This window comes from Porites lutea, chromosome 9 (genome assembly GCF_958299795.1).
Source record: "Porites lutea chromosome 9, jaPorLute2.1, whole genome shotgun sequence".
Classification (NCBI taxonomy): domain Eukaryota; kingdom Metazoa; phylum Cnidaria; class Anthozoa; order Scleractinia; family Poritidae; genus Porites; species Porites lutea.
This window is the reverse complement of record NC_133209.1, coordinates 13,433,110-13,457,619: the sequence shown is the minus strand read 5'-3', so window position 1 is coordinate 13,457,619 and position 24,510 is coordinate 13,433,110. Positions and strand designations below refer to the sequence as shown.

Genomic DNA, 24,510 nt, shown 5'->3' with positions numbered 1-24,510 from the left:
ATATAGGCTAAAGCGGGTAAGTTATCAGTAAAGCATACTTATTCCTTTTATTTACGTGGGTTGAATTATTAAATATTATTCTCTGTTTTTTTCCTGCATGATTCGTTCATTATTCATTTTAGACCTACTGACCTTTACTTACCTTTCTCTTTGTTGGGTTTGAACTAATTTTTTTAAAATTAGTATTCGTTCTTTACGTAATTGTCAAACAGAATGTTCATCAGTGTCTTACAACAATAATACGGTGATTTAGGTGTTTTATTCGTTTTGACATTTAGCCATCACAGTTAGCCTGGACCGCCATAAGTTTCCATGCAGCATGCCTTCAGTATTGTACTTTGACATATTTAGCCAGTCAAGAAATAATAACCGTTGTCTTAGTTTGGTAGGTTAATTCGGCCTTACATTCAAGCTTAAAGCATGAAAATAAAGAAATCAGTTTTTAAAAAAAGAAATTTTGTGACTGGTCATCAGAATGCTATAGTGCAGAAAACGCAAATACTAGCAGATTCAGTCCTACGCTCGCTTAAAACCTTGTTATTTCTGTGGTGGCGACAATTATATAGTTTCACTTGTTACGATTCTATTGACCTCTCGTATGAGTCTATACCCGCTCACTTAAAAGAAATACCCGGCAATTTTCGATCGGTTTTTCGGCGGTGTAACTGCTTGTCTCGTAGATAACAAGCGCCCATTTCAGGCCATCCGTCGACGGAGTCCTTCTAAAGTTATTCGCATTTCAAGGTCTCTGTACCTGAAAAATATCCCCGTTTGAAACCCATGAAAGTATCAGTGTCTTATGCCTTGATACTCTGCTTCTTGCCACTTCGGCATTTCTTTGGGAAACATTCAGACCCTTTAACAGGTAGTAACAAAATCAGTGACTCAGATCGCAAACCAACCCCAAACCGAAACAAGCACAACAGCGATCAAGGGTACAAGAGGTAAACACAAACGTTTTATTCATATAATCGTCCCATTTTGTTAATCACTCATATGATTACAGACCGAATTGGACTCCACTAAGTCCTGTTACCGTGACTAATCATAACTATAACAAAATTCTAAAATCTGTTTGGCTATCAAATGTCCTGATTTCAGCACTAATAGGACATTGTAAAAGGAGCGTGCCGGAGTACGCGTCATACCCAAGTCGGGAGTTTACGCAACGACGACGGCGATGGCTGCGAAAACATCACTTAAAAAGTGAATTTGCTCTGCCTCAAACTTTATTAAGCTTATTCCATCTCGTTTAATTCGTCAAATATCAGCGATTTTTTTTTGGAGTTGAATTCTAAGGGACTCCATTAAAAGAAAAAGGAAGTAAAAGAAGTCGTAGTTGTAGTCGTGCAACGATGGCAGATAGATGTACAAAAAAGGGCGTGATGCACGTGCAAAGTTGTTGTTTTGCTTGTCTAAACCTTTTGCTTTATTGCCGTTCTCGTTGCCGTCGTCGTCGTCGTTGCGTAAACTCCCTAGTAATTCGCACGGTACGCCGCATGGCACACGCGCGTGCACTAAAATGGCTTTTTTTCGCTGCCAGCAAAAAACCCTCGGAATTTCTAGACTGCTTGCGTCCGCCTTTTCTCTTAAAATCCGTCTAGTTCTTATCTCATCCAGCGCGATTGCAAACCACGACGTTATTATTACAATTGAGACTAGACGAGAAAAAACTTCTTCGCGGGCTTACGCCCTCGTTTCTCACGGCTCGTGGCTTCGCTGCCCGCGTGCTTAGGTTTCGCGTGCTGTAACTTTGCAAAGAAAAATAAGAGACTGCTCGCAGTGTACGGAATTTCTTGTGTTTTAATGAAGAATATATATATATATCACAAATTTTGTTACAGTTATGATTAATTGTTAAGAGAACTTTGTGTCGTCCAATTCGGGCTGTAATCATAACAGACCGAACTGGACTCGATCATATCCATGACTCCACCCAGTCGTACTCACGCGTGCAGGATATAAACTCGGCTATGCCAGTACATGTCGCGTAAAGGTAGCCTCTGCTCGCAGAGTATAAGTAGATTATGTTCTGATGAATCTTATTGAACATTGCTTTACGCTAGAATGTTGTTTTTCCTGCCCAGGCTGAATATTCTTATTTTTCTGCCGATTAGATCCGATTAGGGTGAAAACATTCCTGTATTAGTCTTAGATGAAAGCTTAGTACATAGTATCAGTCCATAAGTACTACATGTATCGCTCTTGCCGGAACTTTTTTTAGCATTGAACATTTGGCTTTAGCAAGAGATAAAAACACATAATTGCATTTTTATATCCCTTTCAAAATCTCAGCCTCGGGTGTATTCCTTAAATAATCTAAAAATTTCGCATATTTTAGCCTCGATATTCTTATAAAATAAATTTTTAAAGAAAAAAAGAGTGTTTGTCTGAAAACACTAAAAAATTCGAGCTTTGGTCGGTAATTATTTCAAGAAATTTTCTTTGGGGGACATCGTAGGACAGTCCGTTGATAGAAATGATACCATAACTGAAATGTACTGACTGCAAAAGCAAAAGCGACAATTGTCCCTTGTTTAAGATTGGAACTGTTGATCAAATCAATGCTGCAAAGTCACTTCTACTATCAGTGTACTATCTCTACAGAATATTTATTTCGCTCGTTGTAATTTCACTGAATCTCTCATGGTGACTTAAATTGTAGTTTGAATACCTTCTTTTAGTAAATTCGGCGAAAATAATTTCAATCAAATCCACAATTAGAGGAGGTAAAGTGTCTACTCTACTCTGGATAGCTTTTCATCTGGCCAACCGTTCACACTACGCCAAACTGGGATCGGGAGTGCCGGGCATCACTCTGGCCGGGCACAGAAACCTATCCGATATGTGGCATTCACTTTCTACATCGGCACGGCTCTGCTTCTCTCAGTTACAATGACAAAAACCTCGCTGAAATCACCGTAAAGGTATCCTGGTAACAGATAAAAAACAAAACGCATAAGCAAGTAAGTTCAAAGAAAGCCGACAAAGGCCAACTTCATATTCTTAACTATTTGCGGCCGGCCGCAGCCGCCGTTCATATTGGAGGAATACAATACCAGAGAAACATCCCAGCAGAGGATTTCTTCAAAAGAAATGTGGCTATTTTATTCAAAAATTTATTCAATAGATTTAAACAGTTAACTAACAGTTCTCTGGGGACTCCGCTAAAACAAGGAAGTTCCCTTTAAAACAGGAAGTCGTAAAACGAAATGCATTCCAACGGCGAGACAAAAAGCGGCTAGCGGCATTCGAGACAATACCATGGAGTAATCCTGGTATAGGGTAATCATCGTATCGTATAAAAAGCAGAGTAGCACTTAGCAAGACTATTTTTTGCTGTCTTGTTTCCCGTTGGTGAGTCATCCGGCAGATGCCATGGAGCTCGGGCCTGCTGTATTAAATTTCTCGAATTCTTTTGAAATGATAAAACAGCCACTCTTAAAGCTATTAAGATTTTTTTATTATTCTATTAACAATAAAAGCTATTAGGCTTTAAGTGTTCTGATTGCGCAAAATGTTATCACATGCAAATCCTGGTAATTCAAATCTAGCAAATTCTAAACAGGTCAGAAACGAATCCCAAATATCTAATATTGCAAAAAAAACGTATCGAGATCGACAATAAGAGCTGTGCTTTTTATAAACGGAAGAATCCTGCAACGAACTTTGCGCGCTAAAAAAATATAATGGTTCAACCGAATATCGCTCAAGTTCACGACATCAACAAGCCTACATAAATTCCGTTACGCAAAAATGTTGCGTAATTTGAAAATATTTTTCTCTTCCATTCATAGGCCTCAGCGCGAACAGCATGTTCTTGACATTAGCTGCTGACACTGTACATGTCCCTCAGTTCCGGTGTAATTACCGGTGTTAAATTCCTAATCGTGTCAAACTTGCCGACATAAAAACGGGAATTACATTCACAAAGCAGACAAAGTGAATAATTCTATGAATTTTTTGGTTACCTTTTTTACCAGAAGGTAAAAATTAGTGTCATCCTCGAAGAAAAAGGTAGGAGCAAATCCATGTACTGGCAAGTCATCATGGAAAATGAAGAAGTTATTTTGTTTGCGGCAGTGCTTGTCGCCTCGCTGTGGCTGTTCATCAAACGAGTTTATGTGGAGCGACTCCCGTCATACTTTCACTGCAAGTACGTCTTTTTGACTGGCTGTGATTCTGGATTCGGTAGAGAAACAGCACTGCGTCTTGATAGTTTAGGATTCAATGTGTTTGCGACATGTTTAACGAGAGAAGGCCAAGCAGATTTGACTGCCATGTGCAGCAAAAGACTTAAGGTTATTCATTTGGATGTCACAGATTCACAAGAAATCAGAAACGCTTACAAGTTCGTGGAGCAATCTTTGCCAGAAAATACAGGTATGTTGCTATGAAAAAGGATACAGCGTCTTAATAAATAAGTGTCTAATAAAGATCAAGGGCTAGGTTTAGTCTTTGAAAGTGTCGAATTGAAAAAATCTTCAGATCAGTTATTTGTGCCACTTGTTATAAATATAATGTAAACATGGCTTATATAAACTCTAAACAGTATAAAAACCAATATTTACCAAGTTCATTGAAAAGGAATCCATTATTCGTGCCCATTATTCGTACACTGTGTTTGTTTATTACAAAAACAAATGCCCATGAAATTGATTTCAAAGGATCGCGAGACCCTCTCTGCATGTGGTAGGTTATTTGTCGTAGAGTTAATGTAGAGGTAACCTTGCCATTTCCTATCATGTAGTACACAGTTTTGTCATTTAAAAATAGCTAAAATATTACTATATTATTCTAAGGTAAACACGGGGAAAAAAGAATTATTTTTTGCAGGGTTCTCTTTAGAATATTAGAGGACTTTGACACAAGAAATTCTGCTTCTTGACTGAAGCACACTTCAAGCACAGACTGTCTCTCGTTGCTATGCGCGCGCGAGCTTTAATCTGCTCAACTTCCTTGCGTGACTATCCGTCTACTAAAAGGGTGGAGTACTTTTGTGTCATTTTTTGTTGCAACAAAGAATACTCTTCACCTCCGTGCAAATTTCTTACATATTCCATAAAACACCCACATATTTTCACAAAAATTCCTTTAAGACCATTTTTCACATTTAGCTGACCAGAAATGATCGTATTAAAGTTTCTCGGAACAATAAGCCCTTTTATCGCCTTGCTATTTCCGGCCGTTACGAATGACGACGATGACCGTCTCAGATGGAACAAAAAATATAAATATAGAAATCGATGAATTAATTTAATACCGTCTAATATTAGCTCAAGAGAGCTGTCAGCAAGATGAGAACATCTCTCCAGCAGTTCGACTGAAACTTCTTGGACTGAAGCCCCTGCAGACTGAGGACCTGAAGGAGTGTGACCCTTGTGTAACGAGAGAACTTTACAACAACAACAACAAGGTTATCATTTTCACCCTTGTCGTCTCTTGACTCACTCTACTTGCTTAGCAAGATTCACTGAGTGAGACTGATCAGCAAAAAGTCTGCAATCCGCTATTTAAAAAAGAGAGAATCATTCTTTTTTTTTGACGTTCTATTACAAAACTGTGGATTGAAGACTCTTTGTTGATCAGTCTCAGCAAAAGTAGTATACTTTGTATACTTCTCTGTTCCTGTTTAGAAACTGAAGTCAAGGCACGTGCGTTAACGGGAGTTTTCACGTCACTTCCGATCGATCCGAGCACCCTTAAGACCACCAACGGCAACTATCGCTCAAGGGGGAGGTGAATAGCGGTGGAAGAGGCACCCAGGTTTACATAGAATCCGGGCGGCATACGCCATAGTTGTTTTATTATTTATCAATTTAGTTGAACAAAAATGAAAAAGTATTTTTTGGAAATAATGTCAGACGTCACTCAGTTATCAAGTATTTTGGGGATGTTTTATCTTTCTTGGCTAGTGCATTTTTATGATTTTGTCGCGAATTCAGGAAGAATAACTTGCTAAACTGCCAGAAATTACTGCCACTTTCTTGGTTTTGTTAGTACAGCTGCTTCATTTATCGGTAATTAACTAAGATTTTAATAGTCCTCTAAAACTGTCGCGAAACGAGACGCCATTTTGATTTTTGTCCCGAGTTACGGGAGCCAATCAAACACTTATGATTAATATATTGGCTGCTTAAGTTTAATTTTTGTGTTTGGCTTTTGAATACACGAAGAAGCCTCTGCTGTGCTGTAACGACGGCAAAGTCATAAATCTTTAAATCAGATTTCGGTTTTGTTTTTAAAAAGTTACCGCAAGAATTGTCCCTCATGAGGACCCTGAAGTTAGTGGAACATAAGGGCGTCAGTGACCAAGTCAACTACTATTAACTTCAGTAAGACCAGAAATCTTACTAGACAATGAGCAGCCCCTCACGTTTGAACTGCGTGGTTAGCTGCATGCAGTGCAAACAGTGCACGAGCGCGCGTAAAAAATGTCATACGGGAGGAAGGTAATATATAGGTGCGTTCGTGTATTTCGCTTGTCCTAGTGAAAGGAGAGGTTTCCCATGAATTCTTTATTTGCCTCGAGTTTTATATCTAGTTTTCAAATATTATGAGAAATTTTATGGTGTTTACAATGAGCCGCATTCAGCCGTCGGGGCTCGTGCTATTCTTGAAATGCTTTGTTTTATGCTTGTTTTATCCTACAAAAGCCAACAGCGGCCTATTCATAGTACAAGCAGAACAAACTTAATAGTTTTCCGTTTCGTTCCTAAGATTATATAATTGTATTAGTTCAACTTCAGTAACGATTTCTAAAAATACTATTGGTTTTCTCAATAATAGTTGCTCTGCTTTGATTTTTTTTTCTTAATTAACTTTATTCTACAACAAAGCGGCCTTTCACTGTAACACCTTCTTAAGCGAATATAGCTAGTTTTTAATTAGTATTTTTGAGCGGTCTCGTAGTTTCTCTGCAATTTACTTCCGTAAATAGTCGCTTCGTCTAAATTTAGAATTTCAAAAGTTTTGCTGACCTGCAAATTCGGAAAATGTCTGCTTTTGTTGTAGGTGAAAAACTACAATGAGGCAGGTGGTTAAAAGCCGCCTTGCTGACTTAGCAAACTTTGCAAGTTTATTATCCTAGTACTTTTTACTCCTAAAATAGAATCCGCAACAACAATCAGTTTCCCTTGACTTCAAACGACTTTGTTTGTATATCTATTTTGTTGAATACCTGTAGAAATGAGATATAAGTAAGATAGTTTGTAGTGTTTTTTGACTACATCTATTACATCGACATCCCGTTGATTACATACTTGATTACATTACACCGATTTCCTTGTCAACTACACCGATTACTTCGAGTACATGTACAAGAATTTAAACGCTGTTGGACCCAAGTAAAGTTTGCATTATTCTCTGCTGCGTTTCAGTTAGTTTCTTTGATTCCGGTCCTAAGAGTTCAGTGTGTCGGCTCTTACCCCCGAGCGAGTTCCCCTTTGAGTTTAGTTTCTCCAGTTTTATCGTGAGTTCAAACTCCGAGTTTCCAGTTTAGCCCTAAAAAGTCATTCAAAAGTGGAAAAACCTTCAGTCACACTGGTAGCCATGAAGTAAAACGAGGGACTACTCGAAGCACTACACAGCTGGCAGCAAGTTGCTTTCCTTGCCTCGTCCTCGGCTTGGGCCCCTTGTTCATTATTTTGTATGTTGTGAGTATGGTAGCACCCCAAAATGATCTGACAAAGCGCTATACAAGGGCTTGTCCAGTAGGCTTGTCTGAGCTCGGACTACAATATTAATGTAGGCACGCGTGCCATAAAGTATTCTGTATTTCTTTTGCGCGTTAACAAGCATAACACAGTAATTTTTACTTAGTTTTCACCTGGTGGTACTAACATTCTGCACAATCAAGGGTTGTATTTATGGACAATTACTTCCTTGCTATGCAGGTCTATGGGGCCTAATTAACAACGCTGGAATTGCCAAGGTTGGACCAATCGAATGGCAAACCTTGGATGACTATCGACAGGTAGCAGATGTTAACTTGTGGGGACTTATTGACGTCACGAAGGTTTTCTTACCACTTGTCAAGAAACAGCGAGGACGCATCATAAATATTTCCAGTATTGGAGGTAAATTTGTTTTCACTGCTTCAACATATAAATTTTTTAGCTTAGGAGAAACATAATTGCTCTTATTTGCTTCAAATTGAGAGGGAAAGTAGTACTTTGCAATCTCGGCAGCTTTTACTTTGTCTCGCATGCATCAGATGCCAACCTCGGAACCTCGATAATCTACAAGCCCCATTTGAATATATTCATAGTTACCTCATCTTTTTTTTCTTTGCTAGCCGGCTTGCAGGGTCAAAAATTTGAGATACTTTAAGACACAATAAAAATCTTTGCAGTCAGGTTTTGTTAAAACATTTCACTTTCCACTTTTATTTTGCGCGCGATGCACTTCTAAAAATTTGGCCACACCCGGTAAAGTTCAGACGGCGTACTTCACATGAACTTTCATATTCACTGAAAGTGATTCCGCTCATGTGAAGTGCAGGGTCGACCTGAACCAGGCCTAATAGAGTACACCTTCTTGATTTTTCTTCTTTTTATTGTAGGTCGAGCGTCACTGCCACACGCCTCCGCGTATTCGATCTCCAAATTTGGAGTAGAAGCATTCTCAGATGCTCTCCGCCGTGAACTAAGCCCGTCTGGTTTGAAAGTCAGTGTGATAGAGCCAGGATTTTTTCGGACAAACATTACAAGTAAAGACAACTTGCGAGAGCAGTGGAATACACTCTGGAACGAGCTAGACGGTAGCTTAAAAGAGGAATATGGTGGTAAATATTTTCAAACAAGTAAGTAAAGACAAATTAGCGGCCATTTCCCTGCTATCGCCGATGTGCATCACTGAATTATTTTGAACTGACACACCAATCTAGTGCAATGGATACATACTGCTTGGGTCAGTTTAGTATTTAATTTCCTCTTTAAATAGAACTTAATGAACATTTTTCCATGACTTACCAGAACACTTACTGTTTGACCTACTTGACTCAGTTGGTGCGGAGAATCAGAATTAGACTGTCTTAGGGACGGACCATTAGAAAAGTTATGGGGGAGGAGGGGAATTTTCGAGCCGCAGGAACTTTTTTGCGTAATCAAATTCCTTGTATGAATTTTTTTAGGCCATAGCATGAAAATTTTGTAGGATTCATTGGCGTGCAAAATATTTTTTTCATTTAATTTTCCCTTGCGCAAATATATTTTTTGTACTTCGCCTCCCCTCCCGCCCCCATAAGTTTTCTAATGGTCCATTCCTTAGGAGACCCTGTTGATTGTCAAGGAGCGATAAATTAAGGGACGGACGTGAACAAACGATAATAAAAAGGAGGGTTCCCTGTCTGTTCAGTAGCTCGTCTCAGCTCACTCGGCTGCTAGTTCCGCCGGCTTGGCCACTAAACTTTCCGAATAGGAACTGCTGCTACCAGTCTACAGTCTATATTTCATGTTAAGACACACCCCAAACATATATTTTAATATTATTATACACTTCGAGGTTGGTGACCGATGATAGCCAAAGAAAGAGTTTTTATTTGTATTTGATGACTAGCTTTTCATTCAAAGGAGAGAAGCCAGAAAATAATAGGCTCCTGACAAGGACAATTACTAAGTTCATGCAAACAAAAGAAACAGATACTTCCCTCGAGGATAAAACCAATGCGTTCATAACTGAGTTGGCTGGACTTCATTATCAATTATACCTTGTCGTTCTTTGCTTCTTAGGTGTAAAGAACATGTTGAAAGGCATGGTAGACACCTGTGCTTCGCCGCACATCTATAAGGTAGTGGACTCCATTGTTCATGCTCTGACGTCACCATATCCTAAGTCTCATTACGTAGTTGGCTGGGATGCAAAGCTGCTATGGATCTGGGTGTCCAGGCTCCCGGCCGCCATTGGGGACGCAATCTTGAATTTATTGGGAGAAAAGGCTGAACCTAGTAAATGCGCACGCGCAAATATGCCAGGTGACCAAACTCCACAAAAAATAAATGAAAACAACAATGCAATGAATGGATCTGTTCTTCATAATTAAGAAGTAAAGCATATCTTCCACGAGTGTTTCTTTTCTTCATCTTATTATGATAACAATGATAATAATACTTTTTTAAACTTAAGGCTCAACTAATTTTTGGCCAAGAAATCTTTGCACGTCATATATATATTTTAAAACCAGAGTAAAACCTCAGTTTTACTGTCAAACTCAGAAAGCCGTGAACACCTGAAATATTTCAGGAAAAGGAAGGACAAAGAGGATTATTTATTTCAATATGTTGTAACCTTACTTCAAGTCTACATCCTATAATCGTTCGTAAAAGGTGTTCAGTAGTCTAGAAATCATTCATTGATTTTGAAAGTCGACAAGACTTTGCATGGGAACTCGAAGAGTTTAGGGAAAATGTTAATCCGTAGGTCGTGTGGCTCTTTTTCTAGAAATTTCCATCTTGAAAGTAAAGTATATGACGAAATTTCCAGCCTCAAGTGAGAAGATTGGATAAAACGCTTTTGAGCTGATTGGATGTTTTTGCACTGGAGGACGTCTTATCCGTGTCGTATGAATACGGGAAATACTAGTGCAGACGCTTTATTAATCGTCTGAAGTTAATTTCGTCTGATCGACGCACTTGTTAAACGGAGGTACCCGTCTTCGTAATCTTTTAAGCCGTTAGGATAAGGACGACAGTAGATGCAGGTAACTTTGCGCTTAACAATCAGAAGGCTTGTCTAGCCATTGAATATTAGTTACCATTCCATCAGATGATCGTTACTTATGCCGTTTTCTTGTGTGTGTTTTCCCAACTATGACTTTTGTTTAATTAAGAGGCGTTGATCATTTGACTAAGTTATTCGCCGTGCTGCTTTTTTGGAGTTTATCATGGACGAAAACTTTTAACAATATCATGGTCCACAATTAATTGATAGCACACAATCATGAATTGATAACATCATCCCCGACGCAGTTCTCCCTTTCGTAAACTGTCACTGCCATGTTTAAGACGCTTAGAAAATTTTTGACCCTTTATTCACTTTTTCTATGAAAAAGAAAGAAAATCGCAACCCAGGGTCAAATCCAGACCTCGAACCCAGACCTTTTGTATCCTAATCTCTTTTGCTTTCCACAACACTACAACACCGACCCGCCAAATTTCCGAACAATTTAAGTACATACACTAGCAAACTGTCCTTCGTAACTTTTAACGAAATTCAACTTGGGCTTCCACGTCGCTCTTTCCAACACAATTCAATAACGTATTACTTGCCTCATTGTAACTTAATCCAGGGAATATATTACATCTAGGCCCTTGGCTTGGTTACCAACGGTGGCATCGACCGCTCCGTTTACGAAAGGGAAATAGGCAACTCCGACCGTGTAGGAGTTAGTTGATAGACTTTATAATTGACGCCCTTTTTAAAGTGGGGAAATTTTCTATTTTTAGTAAGTTTTTTACCTTCGGCGGATATTTTGTCTTATGTATATTTTGTGCCAATTTGCTATATTAATTATTACATTTTATAAATTAATATTTTAAACTATGTAAAAAGCCCAGTCCTGGCTTATCAGAAAAGAAAAATATATTTTCTTCTGAAAGTGAGTGACTATATAAGTTTTTTCCTTAAAGGGGAATAAATGTAATCCACAATTGGATGTATCACAGTTAGTTTATTTTTAATTAGTTTTTTGCTTATTAAGAAGTTAAAAAAGCATTAAAAATCTACTAATTGTTATACATTTGTCGTCCTTGTTTCAGCTGTTGGTCTAGTATGCCTTATTAAATCTTAAATCGTCATAATGGCGGTCGAACAAGTTAAACTATGTTACACCTTGCCTAGAGCATTTGCGGCGTCTTCGCCTTCTAGGTCAATGCATTTCGGTGACGTATCCGAAACTAGCTTGGACCACGTGACCCGAAATGTATCGGCCTTGCGCTATCAAGAGGCCTAAGATACAGGCAATATTACACCGGTGCCACACCAGGCACGGTGCCCGAGGACATAACTGGCTAGGCAGTATTGTGTACACACCTTTTTTAAGCACCTGCGACAGAGTTCGGCGGAGGTGCTCGATGGCGAATACAGTTATAGTCGGGCACCGATTCTTTGTTTGCTAGCCATAACTCTCTGCTTCGCTCGCGTTTCATAATAGCCTCGAAAGGAACTAGCCCGAACTCTCGGAGGAGTTTGCGATTCGAGGAGACGGCTGAAATTCAGGCTAGGACGGAGCGAAGTAGAGCAAATGTGTACTCCATAACATACATACCCACTAACTCCACAACATGAAATTTACCACTACAGAAAATACCATAACACTCTTTGTTGGTCACTCCAAAATTTTGCATAAGCATTGTCTTCAGGTTCTCTTGGGAGTTAAAATGGCCCCAAGAGAAACTGAAAACATTTTGGAATGATCAACTAAGAGTATTATGGTATGTTATGGTATTTTCTGTAGTTGTCAATAGGCCACTTGCACTAAGAGGTCACGTGACCAATGCTTCCTTTAAACAATGAGTTGGAATCTTACTGATGCCGAAAATTGTTAGAGCACACAAAAATTATCTTACACCCGAAATTTGAGAGGAAACGCATTTAAGGGAGATATTTTATGGCAGTCTGATTTTTCAGGGAAGTAGTATGATTTGTATTGGCCGCCATGTTGGAGGGCATGCTTTTGCCCTCCAACATGGCGGCCAAAACTACTTCTTACTTATATCTTGTTCAACGTTTCTTAGTTACGCTCAGATGTACTGTAAACGTTATCACATCATCTTTTCAACATTTTCCTTGAAGTTTAAGTGGAAAATTTGTGTTCAGAGAGAGGTAATTCATAATTTTAAAAATCACACTTTGGTCACGTGACCATTTACGATCTTATTCATTTAAAGAAAATGGTGCGGGTTCGAAAAACCAAATCACCATTATTTTGTTTAAGATATGACCCACTAATCGTTTTTCGAAGGCAAAATCATATAACTTTTATTTTCATAAAGGCGATGTCACATTCCTCTTAGTGCAAATGGCCTATAGCATAAGGTTTGGGCCATGAAAATTTGGTCTGTATAGCATAATTATGATAGCACCCATTCTGGACTATGATATTGCAAATATGATATGATTACCAATGTGCCTGGTGTACACACATCACTTAAACTCTCACTCATGCACTTTGAACAATTTTCAGTCATCGTATAAGTGAAGAGAGCTGACCGTGAACTGGAGACTTCAAAAGGTGGTCTTTGACAGTAAAAACGGGGTGGCCAATAGGTGGTGTTCTACCGTTATTCTTCTACACGAGAAATTTCTGCAATTTGATTGGCTTAGAGCAGTGGCATTTCAGCTTAATTTGAAATACCCTCATGTGAAACTTACAAACCTTTTGTGGGTAGTTGTATAAACAAATAATACCCTGATTTGTACATGATATTTGGCATAAATACCACTTGTGATGTTTCAAAATTGTCTCAAATTAAAAAATTGTCTCAAATTAAAATATCATTCGTGGTATTTATGCCCATTATCACTACAAATCATGCTATTACCTATACAAATATAATTAATCAGGGCTCGGCTCAGCGAGAAAGTGAATGCAGCTTTTGAAAAGAGAACACTTAAAGCAAGAGCCACCTTGCGGACGCCTCGAAAGTAAATTATTTGGAATAGCAGTTCGCAAGGGCCGTACTGTCCGCTCTGGTATAGTAGTTGCGCTTAAAGCGTTAGTTCCAATTAAAGATTTAGAAACACTGATCTGTATACCTGAAGAGGGCTGGTCTGGTCAGCAAAAATATCGCTTAAGAAAGTTTTCAATACACGTTGTTATCAGCTTTTTCAGCCTTTGGACTTCTCGTTTAATTTTTCCTCCCCCTTACCCCTCTTTCATTTTTTGGCTCTCATTTCATTTCTCGTGCGGCCAAGACCGAAAATCTCTCTTCGCTCCCGAAACCAAAAGGAAACGCTTGCTACGCTGGCTAATTAGAACATAGCACGTCATTTCAATCATCACCGAAAATAAACCACATGTTCATCACAAGACTCTCTGCATACATAAAAGTTTACAACACCCGATCAGTTAGCCTTTGCTAATTAAGATGGCTCGATATAGTTTTTTAGGGTCAATACCTCCCAAGTTTGAGTTTAAACTCCTATTTCTCTCAATACAAAGTCTTCATCACTAAGACGAGTGGGTAATGCCTCATCCCCTTCATCTACTTCATATTCATCATGATCATCCTCCTCTTCCACACTGAGGGAGCTCTGTTTGTTTGTTTATGTGCTCTCGGCAAATGCCTTTGAGAAGGGATTGTTCACCAGTGAATCACAGCACATTACCAAACAATATCTATGCAGTGTCTATGCTTCACCTTAAATGAAAATCATGATCATGATGATGAAAGTGATTGTATCAATGCTGATGACATAAATGATGATGATCAAGATGCTCACAGCAGCATTGATGGTGATGCTGAAGACAGTGATGAACAGGATAGCCAAAACTCTAATAACATCAATAACAACATTCTTCATAATTTCAATAAGACTCTATAGCATTGTTATAAATAAAAAACAGACTCTTCTTTTCATTTATATTATTTAGTTACATTCTTGTAATAGTACTTCAGAGTTTACATCCATAATGTTCCATTGTTCTTCTTTTGTTTTCTTTTTTTTTTTTACCAAATAAAGTGAGTGAGCATTTTAATCACATTTAATGGTAGAAATGTTGAGTGAAAATTGAAAGAAACGTTTAGCTTATAAATCAGAACGTAAAGTAACAAAACGTTGCCGTTTACCTTTTGAGAAGTAAAGCTATTTCACGTTAGATTTGTGACAAACAACATCAACCTCCACTATCGATCCACTAGTAATTAAACTATATGTACAACACGTCAATGGAAAAATCAAAATTCAATGACATTGTTTTTTCCCGACTTTTTAAGGGCTCAAAACATGGTTCGAGTTATCGAGGGTAAAATTACATAGAAATGATCTGAGGAGAAACAAAAATTACTTCGAGTTAGCGGGAGGTTCGAGTTATCGAGGGTTCGAGTTACTGAGGGTAAAATTACTGTAAATGTATTACGCAAATCCAGGGGAAATCGATTTTGGTTCGAGTTAGCGAGGGTTCGAGTTATCGAGAGTCAATTGTAGTTTCATGTTGTAACTAGAATCCAGTCTAGCGCAGCGCGATAATCCGGAAATTTTAGGCAAATGGAAACGGGGGGTGACAGCTCTAACAAGGGCTGTTTCGGGAGAAAAACAAATTTATTCCGGGAATCTGGAGATTTTGCCGGGAATCGGGAAACATGGGAAATTTTTCGGGAAATATGAGATATTTTCGGGACATTGAGCAAAGATTTGATATTACATGTTATCAAACAATATATATGCAGTGATATGCACCCAGTGTATGCGCTGTATTCTATGTATTTTGACACTTGAAAATGGCTGAACTCCCCATGATATGAAAAGACCAATCAGCAATGTTTCCAACTAAAATAGCATAAAGCTCGAGTGCGATTGGCCACGTGCAATCCCCAGCGGATTGACTCAAGAACCGTACAGTATGTGGTCCTTGGTCCGCGGAAGTCCGCGATGCCCTTGGTCCGCGTCTTTTCCGAAAATGATAAAATACTTCGTCAAGAAAAAAAATAGGTTGAATAATGAAAGATATCGTGATTTACTGATTAGCATTCTTTCATATGACGAAGTTTCAGCTTTCTTGCTGTGGGTGAAGACGCGAAATTAAAGTTTGTTGACAGGTAGGTTAATTTGTCTTTCTTGAAGTGTGGATTTTTGCGGCACCGTAAATTACATGGTCATGTTTACTTACCCTGCGAATAACTAAAACGCAACGGGAAGACTTGCCTTTTTGCAGAACAGGTTTTCAGATCAACATATTTCTGCTGTTGGAAGCATATTGCTGTAGACTCTGAATTTTTTGTTTTAGCGACTCTTGAAAAATATCACCAAATTTCGCTTAGCGGTCCGTGGTCCGCGGCCTATGACCTTGGTTGAATAAAACTTCCCAAAGTAAAAAGCGACGGCCTTTGTTTTCGAACAATGTTTTGAAAATCGTCCCTATACATGTCTACAAGTTCTCTTTTTTTAATACCTCGAATACATACAGAGTTTTTGGTAATTATTTTCGACCGCGCTAAAAACCGCTCGTCGCACTCGTGTGGGAGACTCGAGGATACTGTTGTCTGAAGTCTTTGAAAGAAAAGCAGATTATTTTATGCTCAAAACATTTTCCGAAAAAAACTTTAGCTTAATCGCATCAAGAAAAGAAAAAAATACAAGAAATACTGTGAAAATCACGTTTTCGTGTGGAAACTATAACATTTTTATGTTTTTATCGTGCTGCTTACCGGAGACGCGGACCAAGGACCAGATTCGCGGACCAAGGACCATCGAAAACGGTCGCCTTTTTGCGAATTCCAAGCAAAATATTTATGTCTGGAACTTGAAACTTCAGAATTATCGACAGGAACATAAAAGCTATCTTCAGGGAGTATTTCAGCTCGTTACGTGAAGATTCGGGTAAGATATTCAAGTTAATGACTTTTACACGCGGACCAAGGACCACATACTGTACCGGTGCAAGGCACATACTATCAGTTCACACCAGATCCCATCATTTATTAGTTCAGGGGTATTTTACGCTGCACTTTAACGAGTTTTAAGAGCACATTCCACTGATTGCATACTGGAAAACTTGAAAGAAGTACGTAAGAAGTATGTAAGAAAAAAACGAAACTTATTTAACCTTGTTAAACACAAATGAGGCCATAAAAGTAGTATGTCTGTGAAGACTCTTTAATCATCCTGATCTCGTCGGGGTCCTTCCGATTTTGCTCGAAAATCCCGAATCTCGATCAATATGCGTTCGGGATAGGAAAATTTCCGATTTTGACAGTTGTTCTGAAATTTTCAAATGAATTCTTATGATACTCATACAATGACACCACACAGAGTATACTTAGCTGAAAATGATATCCAGAGCAATTTCAAAAACCACACAACTTGTATAAAATAAAATTGACTACTTCTACGCGAAGTCACGCCAGTAAAAATAAGCATAAAAAGGACAATTGATTTAGAGAACATTTTGGACAGAATTTGTCCTCTCAGAACACTAGAAATGGCGTTTCAGAGCACTAAGATTTCAAAATTTTCTGGGGGAGCATGCCCCCAGACCCCCCTAGTGGTTGGCCCCTTCTCTGCTCGCCTGATTCATCGGTGATTGAAAAACAAAAAAACACGATTTTATATACTTAAAAAGTTTGACAGTCTTTCTGTGTTAACATGATACCCTCTAAACGAAAAAATAACTAAGGTTAGATAATTATCAGGTTACATAATTAACAAGAAGCTGCAAAAAATCTCTAATCAAAATTTTAATTATAATTGTTAAAAAAAAATTGGGAAAGTTAAACATTTATGGGGAATGCCACCGACAAATTCGGGAGGGTCGACGAAATTTCCGGGAGGACATAAAGTTATTCATAGGACTACCCAAACAGCCTTTGTTAGAGTTGTCACCCCCCGTAATGGAAAACAAGACGTACCGTTCTTACCGATCGAAAATTCCCAACCGAAATTTCCGGAATTTTTTTTGTATATGCTAAACAACCTACATTTCGAGAAAGTTGGTTGTGGGCCAATAAGCAGCTCGTAAAAAACAGTAAGTTACTCGAGGCACAACAACACGCGACCTCAAGTCAAAATTATAACTAACGCCGAGTTTACATTTTTCGCCTTCGTCACACTCTTTAACGGACCTCTCAGGAATCACGGGCTTTCCTCAGCGGGTTCAAAAGGTCACGTGTGTAGGTTGTGATTAGTTGATTTCGATCCATACTGTTTATGTCGTTTCGTGGTAGTTATGATTGATAAATAACTTTCTCGGAATGTATTGTTATTTTCCTGTAATCCGATTGGTCAACTTTGTCTAGGTTAAGGGTTATAGTAGTCGCACCGTAAAATTGATTAACTAATATTGTCCTATTTGTTTTCATGAAGCGTGGACTTCCTTAGGGCTATATTGCCGATCCCAGCCCCCCAGAGAGAATATTGACCAATGATTATCCAGATCAGATCATGGTCGCCTTTCCGGTATTTCCTTTTATGGCAGTAATTATAACATCATGATTCATTGAAGCTTGTATAGCTTAATTGACTCTGATTTTATAGAACAGTCAAAGTACTCACCGTGAGTTACGCCTTATCCTAATGTATCATAGAAAGGATTATTACGCTGAAGAGATGGGCTTAACTCCCTTGTCTAAGGAAGGGGGTTACTTCAAGCAAACCTTTCGATCACCTCAAACAATTTCTACACCAGATCGAGAGGGCGGGGAGCGGAATTTATTCACCACAATTTACTACATGATTTCACCAGAACTGGGTGGCAAAAACTATCTACACAGAAACAAGAGCGACAACGTGCATTACTTTCACGACGGATGGCCAGCAAAGTACATCCTTGTTTCGCCAAAAGGTCATGTTGAGGAATATGTATTGGGTCGCAATACTTCAAAAGGGCACGTACCACAGCTTCGGGTCCCCGGTGGTTTTCTAAAGGCTGGTAAAATCTTAGAGGAAGAAGAATCAGCCACGTTTCCAGGTGAAACACCGTTTACTTTAATTTCAGAGCAAGTTTCTCCTGGCTTTGACTACAGGGATCGACACGCCCCTACCCCCTCAGAAGTCAAAACTGTGTTCCCTGAATTGTGGCATAAATTAGAAGAGTATATTGCACCGGAGTGACTGCGGAATGACTCGTCTCATGTAGACTTGGTTTCATGGTGCGCAGTGAAAATAGTTTATGTCGCTCAGTAGTTGAACGGTAATCAAAGCGCAGTTAAAAATCAAAGTGGCTGTGACCCACAAAACTCGGAGAAAAAAATCTATGTATTTTCCTTTAATTCCTGATATTTCACACGATCTTTTGAGATCATGACACTAGTCGTTCTGTTCTTTTCTTCGAAATAATTTTTTGACGTCATAGATTACGTTTCATTTTTTACATGTCGCAGATCATGTCGTGGTCTAAATTACAGTCACATTCCACAAGTCAAAAATTCAGAAGTACAGGTCACTGCTCCATCGATAAATTACCAAACCAAACATATTCCCCTCGATCCAATAGGGCTTCTGAGGAGACACTTTTAGACTAATGTTGTTCATTTATCTGTATGATCATGGTGACCTGTCCTCTGACCTGTGGAAAAGTGACCTGTATTTTAGACCCGCTGAATAAAAGGAGATTTGTATAAAATCAACACTTGTGAATCGAATTCATAAGCTTACATGTGTTTTATCAGAATCACTGAAAATTTAGTATTGTTTCTGAACGATGCTGTAGTGAAATTGTTCTCTAGCAAGAAAACTTCGGTTGACGAGTACGCTCTTGTATATTTTGGAAAACTGCCCTGAAAAATGGGTGAATACAGTGTAAAGTAGACCAGCCTGAGATCATACCCTCTCCCTTATAATCGCTTTATGTCTCTGCGTTATTTTTTCCCTCTCACCTCGTGCGCTTTTAAAAAAAAATAAGAACCCTCTTAAAAGCGTGAAGTTTCGCTTCCTTGGAGATTAGATAAGAAACAAGACGCTCTAAAAACGTCGATTCGACCATGCTTGGAGATATGATAAGAAATGATGAGGCAGTTAATTCCTAAGGAGCCTCTGTCCGGGCGGCGTGTAAGCCATAAGGACTATCTGCGGAGGGAGAAAAATGCTAGCTAGCCAGGTTACACAGTAACCATGGACTGCCTTTGGTACACACAATAGTCAGAAACTTCGCATGCCTTCCGTTTTAAAACTGGAAGAATATTATAATGTTACAGTTGGGTAACTGAATTTGCGCCCATTCGCTAACTATTAATTATTATGTGGGTAAACCTCAATAAAAACTATGAGTTTGCTTAAGGGGCAACTCTCGCGTAGGACAACATTTTTCAGAAAAACCTTGCAAATGTCACGGAAATTCAACCCCGGCGTTGACGGCGTTTTGAGCCGCCTGGAAGATCGTCCGAAGCTGATGAAGTTCGTGCGTCGCCAGAAAACATCGAGCCTACCACTCGCCCGCGGCGATCTCGATAGTGAAGAATGGTGAGTGCCTAGATGGTTTTGAACAATTCTTGTGTACAGTGCGATCCGTAATTCGCTTGATTTCATCAATGCTATGAATGCTTCAAATTGTAAAAGGAAAAGGACTAATTAAACACGCATTTTTTTTGTATACTGAGCGTTTATAATTTTAGATCATTGTTTTCATATGTACAAGTAGTCGAAAGCGTACCTTCCCCTTCTAACGACTACTGGAAATGATAATCTGGGCAAGTTGTCTCAGTGTAGTTTTTTTTAAAATTTCTGTTTTAATCCTGGTTTTACAAAAAGCAGTGATTTATATCGGAAGCAATAACTACGCTCTCGTAATTCGTTGACTGCAACGCAAATAAATTTCCATATCTTTGACCTTGACTTCCGCTCATGCTCGACTCGTGGAGTGCTTGCACTTTAAAATTTGTCTCTTTTTTTGTCATACAGATTGTTATACATAATAACTGAAAGGCACTGTACAGTTGTTTTCCTACAAGTCGTTCACTTACTTTTACTGTGTCTTGCTCTGTCAATGAATTTGGTTATGTTAACTACAATAATATTGCATTTGATGAGATATAACTGCAGGAACTTCTATTATAATACACCCAGTATTAAAAACGTGTACATATTTGAAACTATTTTGTGGTTATGGGCAGGAGATAGTATGATGAAGCCATAAACGTTAAAGAGTGAATAAGCTCAAAATTGAAATAATATTCTCTGTCTTGACTTATGGCAGTTTGATAATTTTCTGGGTGCAGAATGAAAAGGTCAATATTCAACACTTGTTCTGTTGCCCTCCATTAACCGACGTTCAATATTTATGACTAAAGAAAATAACTACTATTGGATGGGGGGGAAATATCTGCTTCCAAGAGGTGGCTGTTGTAAAACGTAAATATTTGGAGGCAGTTGAAGCTAAAAATATGGAGGAGCCTCCTAGAGGAGCATAGTGGAACACCCGGGATTCCAGGCAGTTTGTCTGAATTACTGGGTGTTACGAGCTGCATGGCAATACAAGCAGCAGCATGGTGCCTCGGCATATGAAGAATCAGATCATAAAAAAAGCAGGCACATTGCCTACAGGCAATTGGTAAGGTGATACTGGGGCTCTCTTGGCAGGGACACAGGAGTAACATTACCGTCCTTGATTCCTGTGCAGTTAAGTGCATATGACCTCATTTCCAGGAGCCTGAAAGGATGGAGGATAAGATGGAGTTCCCAGGATTCCATTGTGCAGGGCCGAGTTGTTCAAAGCTGGGATAAGATAACCCAGGGTTAGTGCAAGATTTGAATTAAGATTTGAAAGCTTAAAAAGCAATTCAGTTTTAATTCTTTTTGTCCACAAGTTGATGATTGGAAGCTCTAAAAATAAGAGAGAAAATTATCCGAGAAAATGCTTTTGAACAGAAGAAAAAGAAACCAGGGTTAAATTTAACTCTGGGTTAAGCGCTAACCGGCCTTCGAACAACTGGGCCCAGATGAATAAATATACCATGTATTGCAAATAACCCTACTGTATATAAAATATGATGCAATTTTCTCACTCACCACTGGAAGACTGGGCTAGAGCAACTTTGTTGCCATTAAAATGATTGCTACCCAGCAAACAATGTCAACAATAATTGTTGGAACTAAAAAATCTATAAGACTACATGGTCTTTTAAAGTCCAATGGTGTCAGTGTGTGGGAAATACATAATTCTTCTCGACTATTTGCTCACAGCTTCTGAAAAATAATGGCGGATTAGTGTTTGACTAATAACATGTCACCCTTTTTTTTCCAGCAGGTGTGATTGTTAACTGGGAAATAATATACAAGTTGAAACTTTATATCTTAATAATAAAATGGTATTTTATTGTTCATTGCTGTATATCTTTAGGTTATAATGGGAAATCCTCATTTTTAAATTAGAATTCACAAATGGATTGTTTTTCCATCTTGCATATTTTAATTGATAAGGCAATAATAATAAAGAAAACCAGTCACAGTTTAAGTGGACCATACAGTGCATGGTCATCCAAGTCACAGTGCAGTAGTGACCTAGCTTAGCCTAAACTACAAAGAATCAAAACATTGCAGGGCATTGTAGTGCTTCTTTAGTTGACAAGGCTGGAAAGATTTTATCTGCTAACGAAAGAACCCATTGCCTCATCTCTGTTGGGCCTCTCTTTGGATGCAGCAAGTAGTGTAGGGTTACTCAGTTGCAGGTTCAACATGTAGTTTTTTAAAGCCCTTGAATTTTATTAATAGCCAGCAAAGACTTTTAGTTATGGTGCTTGAGCCATAACCTTCAATAAAAAGGTTCATACTGCAGGAACCTTGCCTAGTTCTTTCTCCTTTTTCACTCCCGTTATGGATCGCATTTTTCTCCTTGGAATTTTCCAAAAGTACTGCGTCGGGGATTTAAAAACGGGTCAATAATTTCTTTTTTCCTTTCTTGTGAGAAGTCCCAAAGGGAAGTATTGCAAAAGAAGCGTGACACGCGTGGCTATCAAGGCAGTTTTATAGTGTTCGCGGGTTGGACGGGTACAAAGTACCACTAAAGATAATGAAGCAATCCTATTTTAATCAACTTTTTTTGAACTGTTTTCATTTCTTTCCATCCTTAAAAGGCCCATTACATGTAATTTTAGCGTGTGTGCAGGTTTTGCATGGAATGACGCTACAATCTCGAGAGCACATCTCGAATAACTACATTCAAAATGATGATCATAAAATCGCAATTTTCGGCGAGAAGTGAGTTTTATTTCGCGTGTTTAGAATCAAAGGTAAATGGATGGAACCTGCAGATTTCAGACAAGAGAACAACACACTTAAGTAAAAACACAAAAGGCGGTATAGAATCAGGCTGGTACGGCGGTCTGTGACGGAGTTCTCTTCAAAGATGCGAGTATTTCCCGGGAAAAAATTAAGTCGTTTTCGAGGAATGAAGGGCATCAACACCCATCAGGTAACATTAATGGTTGTATCAGAATTTTTAATCTGCTACAGGAAAGATGTTCTCTGTATTATACGTAGCAGATTAGGAGCTTTGCTGTTTACAATTATTGACCTCGGGTCGATAAATGTCTCACGCGACTTCAAAAATACCCTAACGAAAAAAATACAGAAAAAAATCTAAATCACCCGCATCTGATGTCCGTGTAAATTTAAAAATTGGAACGATCATCGAAATGCTTTTCCTGAACGTTAATATGACAGTAGAGGCTCTATTTCTCCTTTATTTGCAAGAGAAATTTGGTGCGTTTTTCTCTTATAATCTTCACTTGGCAATCCGTGTTCCACACGTCTGACGTAAAATCACGTGACTAACCTGAAATCCGAATGTTTTCAAAATGGCGGCAAAAATCGAGTTTTCGAAAAATTATAAAAAAATAAGTTTCGCAGATATATCCGAAATTTCACCAAAGAGAGACATTACATGCCATTAGGAAACCATAGAGAACTTAAAAAGCAGGGGTAATTTTCCCGAGAGTTGCCCTTTAAACGTGATTTTCTTATAAAGTTAAATTTTAGCAATGAATAGAAACACCACACCGTGGGCGCCCTTCTTCTGCTTCTGTTGTGACATTTCCTTCTCATGCCTTGTGTTCTATTGTTAGCCGTCGAAATCAAAAGAATACTAAGCTACCAAAAACTAATACTAAAAAATGCAAGACCACATGCAATAATTATAAATCTAAAGTGAAAACAGGGGCATCCAACGGCAATTTTCGGGAAAATATCTGTTCGGAAGACGATTTGAGAACTATAATTTTCGGAACATTTGTTGTAAAATTTCTTGCTTGCCTGCCTCTCCTAGGATTTTCGAACATCTACAAAATAGTATAATTACCCATTTTAAACGGATATTTACCCTAAAAAAGGCCACCTAGAATTTTCGGGAGCCTTTTCCCGGCTGAAATTTTCGAAAAGGTAAGTTTTGATCCCTACAATTTTCGGATCACTAGACTTTCAGCTAGGAAATCCGAACAGATGAAAAGTTTTTAGGGGATAAAAATATGCCTATATCTATCGTTTAAATACTAAAATACGTTCAACAATGCTATGTTAAGTGGTTTTGAACTATATCCTCGTTGGGTGCCCCTGGTGAAAATTGATGTCTAGGTAATTATACCGTAATTTCAAGGAGTCTTCCACAATGAAAGGCAATATGAAGCAAAGAGGCTAGACTTCGCAAATCTATGACAACGAGGAAACATCAACGAAGACGTCAGTATGAAAAATAAAAACACATTTCTCAAACTACTACAAAGATAAAAATACTATTCCAATTTGCAGACTAGTAGATTCTACTGGAAATGAAGTCCTGTAAGCAGAGTGTGTGACTAAAGTACAAAGCTACCGGTAACACGTCTGTGACACATGCGTGATGAATAGTTGAAGTTAAGTCATTGA

The 24,510-nt window shown here is 38.6% G+C and overlaps 2 protein-coding genes across 2 annotated transcripts; both read left to right on the top strand.

Moving 5' to 3' along the window:
- The first annotated feature begins 3,943 nt into the window (after window positions 1–3,943).
- On the top strand, window positions 3,944–11,735 carry LOC140947917 (retinol dehydrogenase 16-like). Its single transcript, XM_073397142.1, has 4 exons — window positions 3,944–4,383; window positions 7,896–8,078; window positions 8,564–8,803; window positions 9,732–11,735. The coding sequence occupies exons 1-4, from the start codon at window positions 4,032–4,034 to the stop codon at window positions 10,040–10,042; spliced, it is 1,086 nt and encodes a 361-aa protein (XP_073253243.1). The 5' UTR covers window positions 3,944–4,031; the 3' UTR covers window positions 10,043–11,735.
- A 6,474-nt stretch (window positions 11,736–18,209) lies between these two features.
- On the top strand, window positions 18,210–19,232 carry LOC140948731 (uncharacterized). The gene has a single exon (XM_073397996.1). It carries the CDS (start codon window positions 18,232–18,234, stop codon window positions 18,766–18,768), a length of 537 nt encoding a protein of 178 aa, XP_073254097.1. The 5' UTR covers window positions 18,210–18,231; the 3' UTR covers window positions 18,769–19,232.
- The last annotated feature ends 5,278 nt before the right edge of the window (window positions 19,233–24,510 follow it).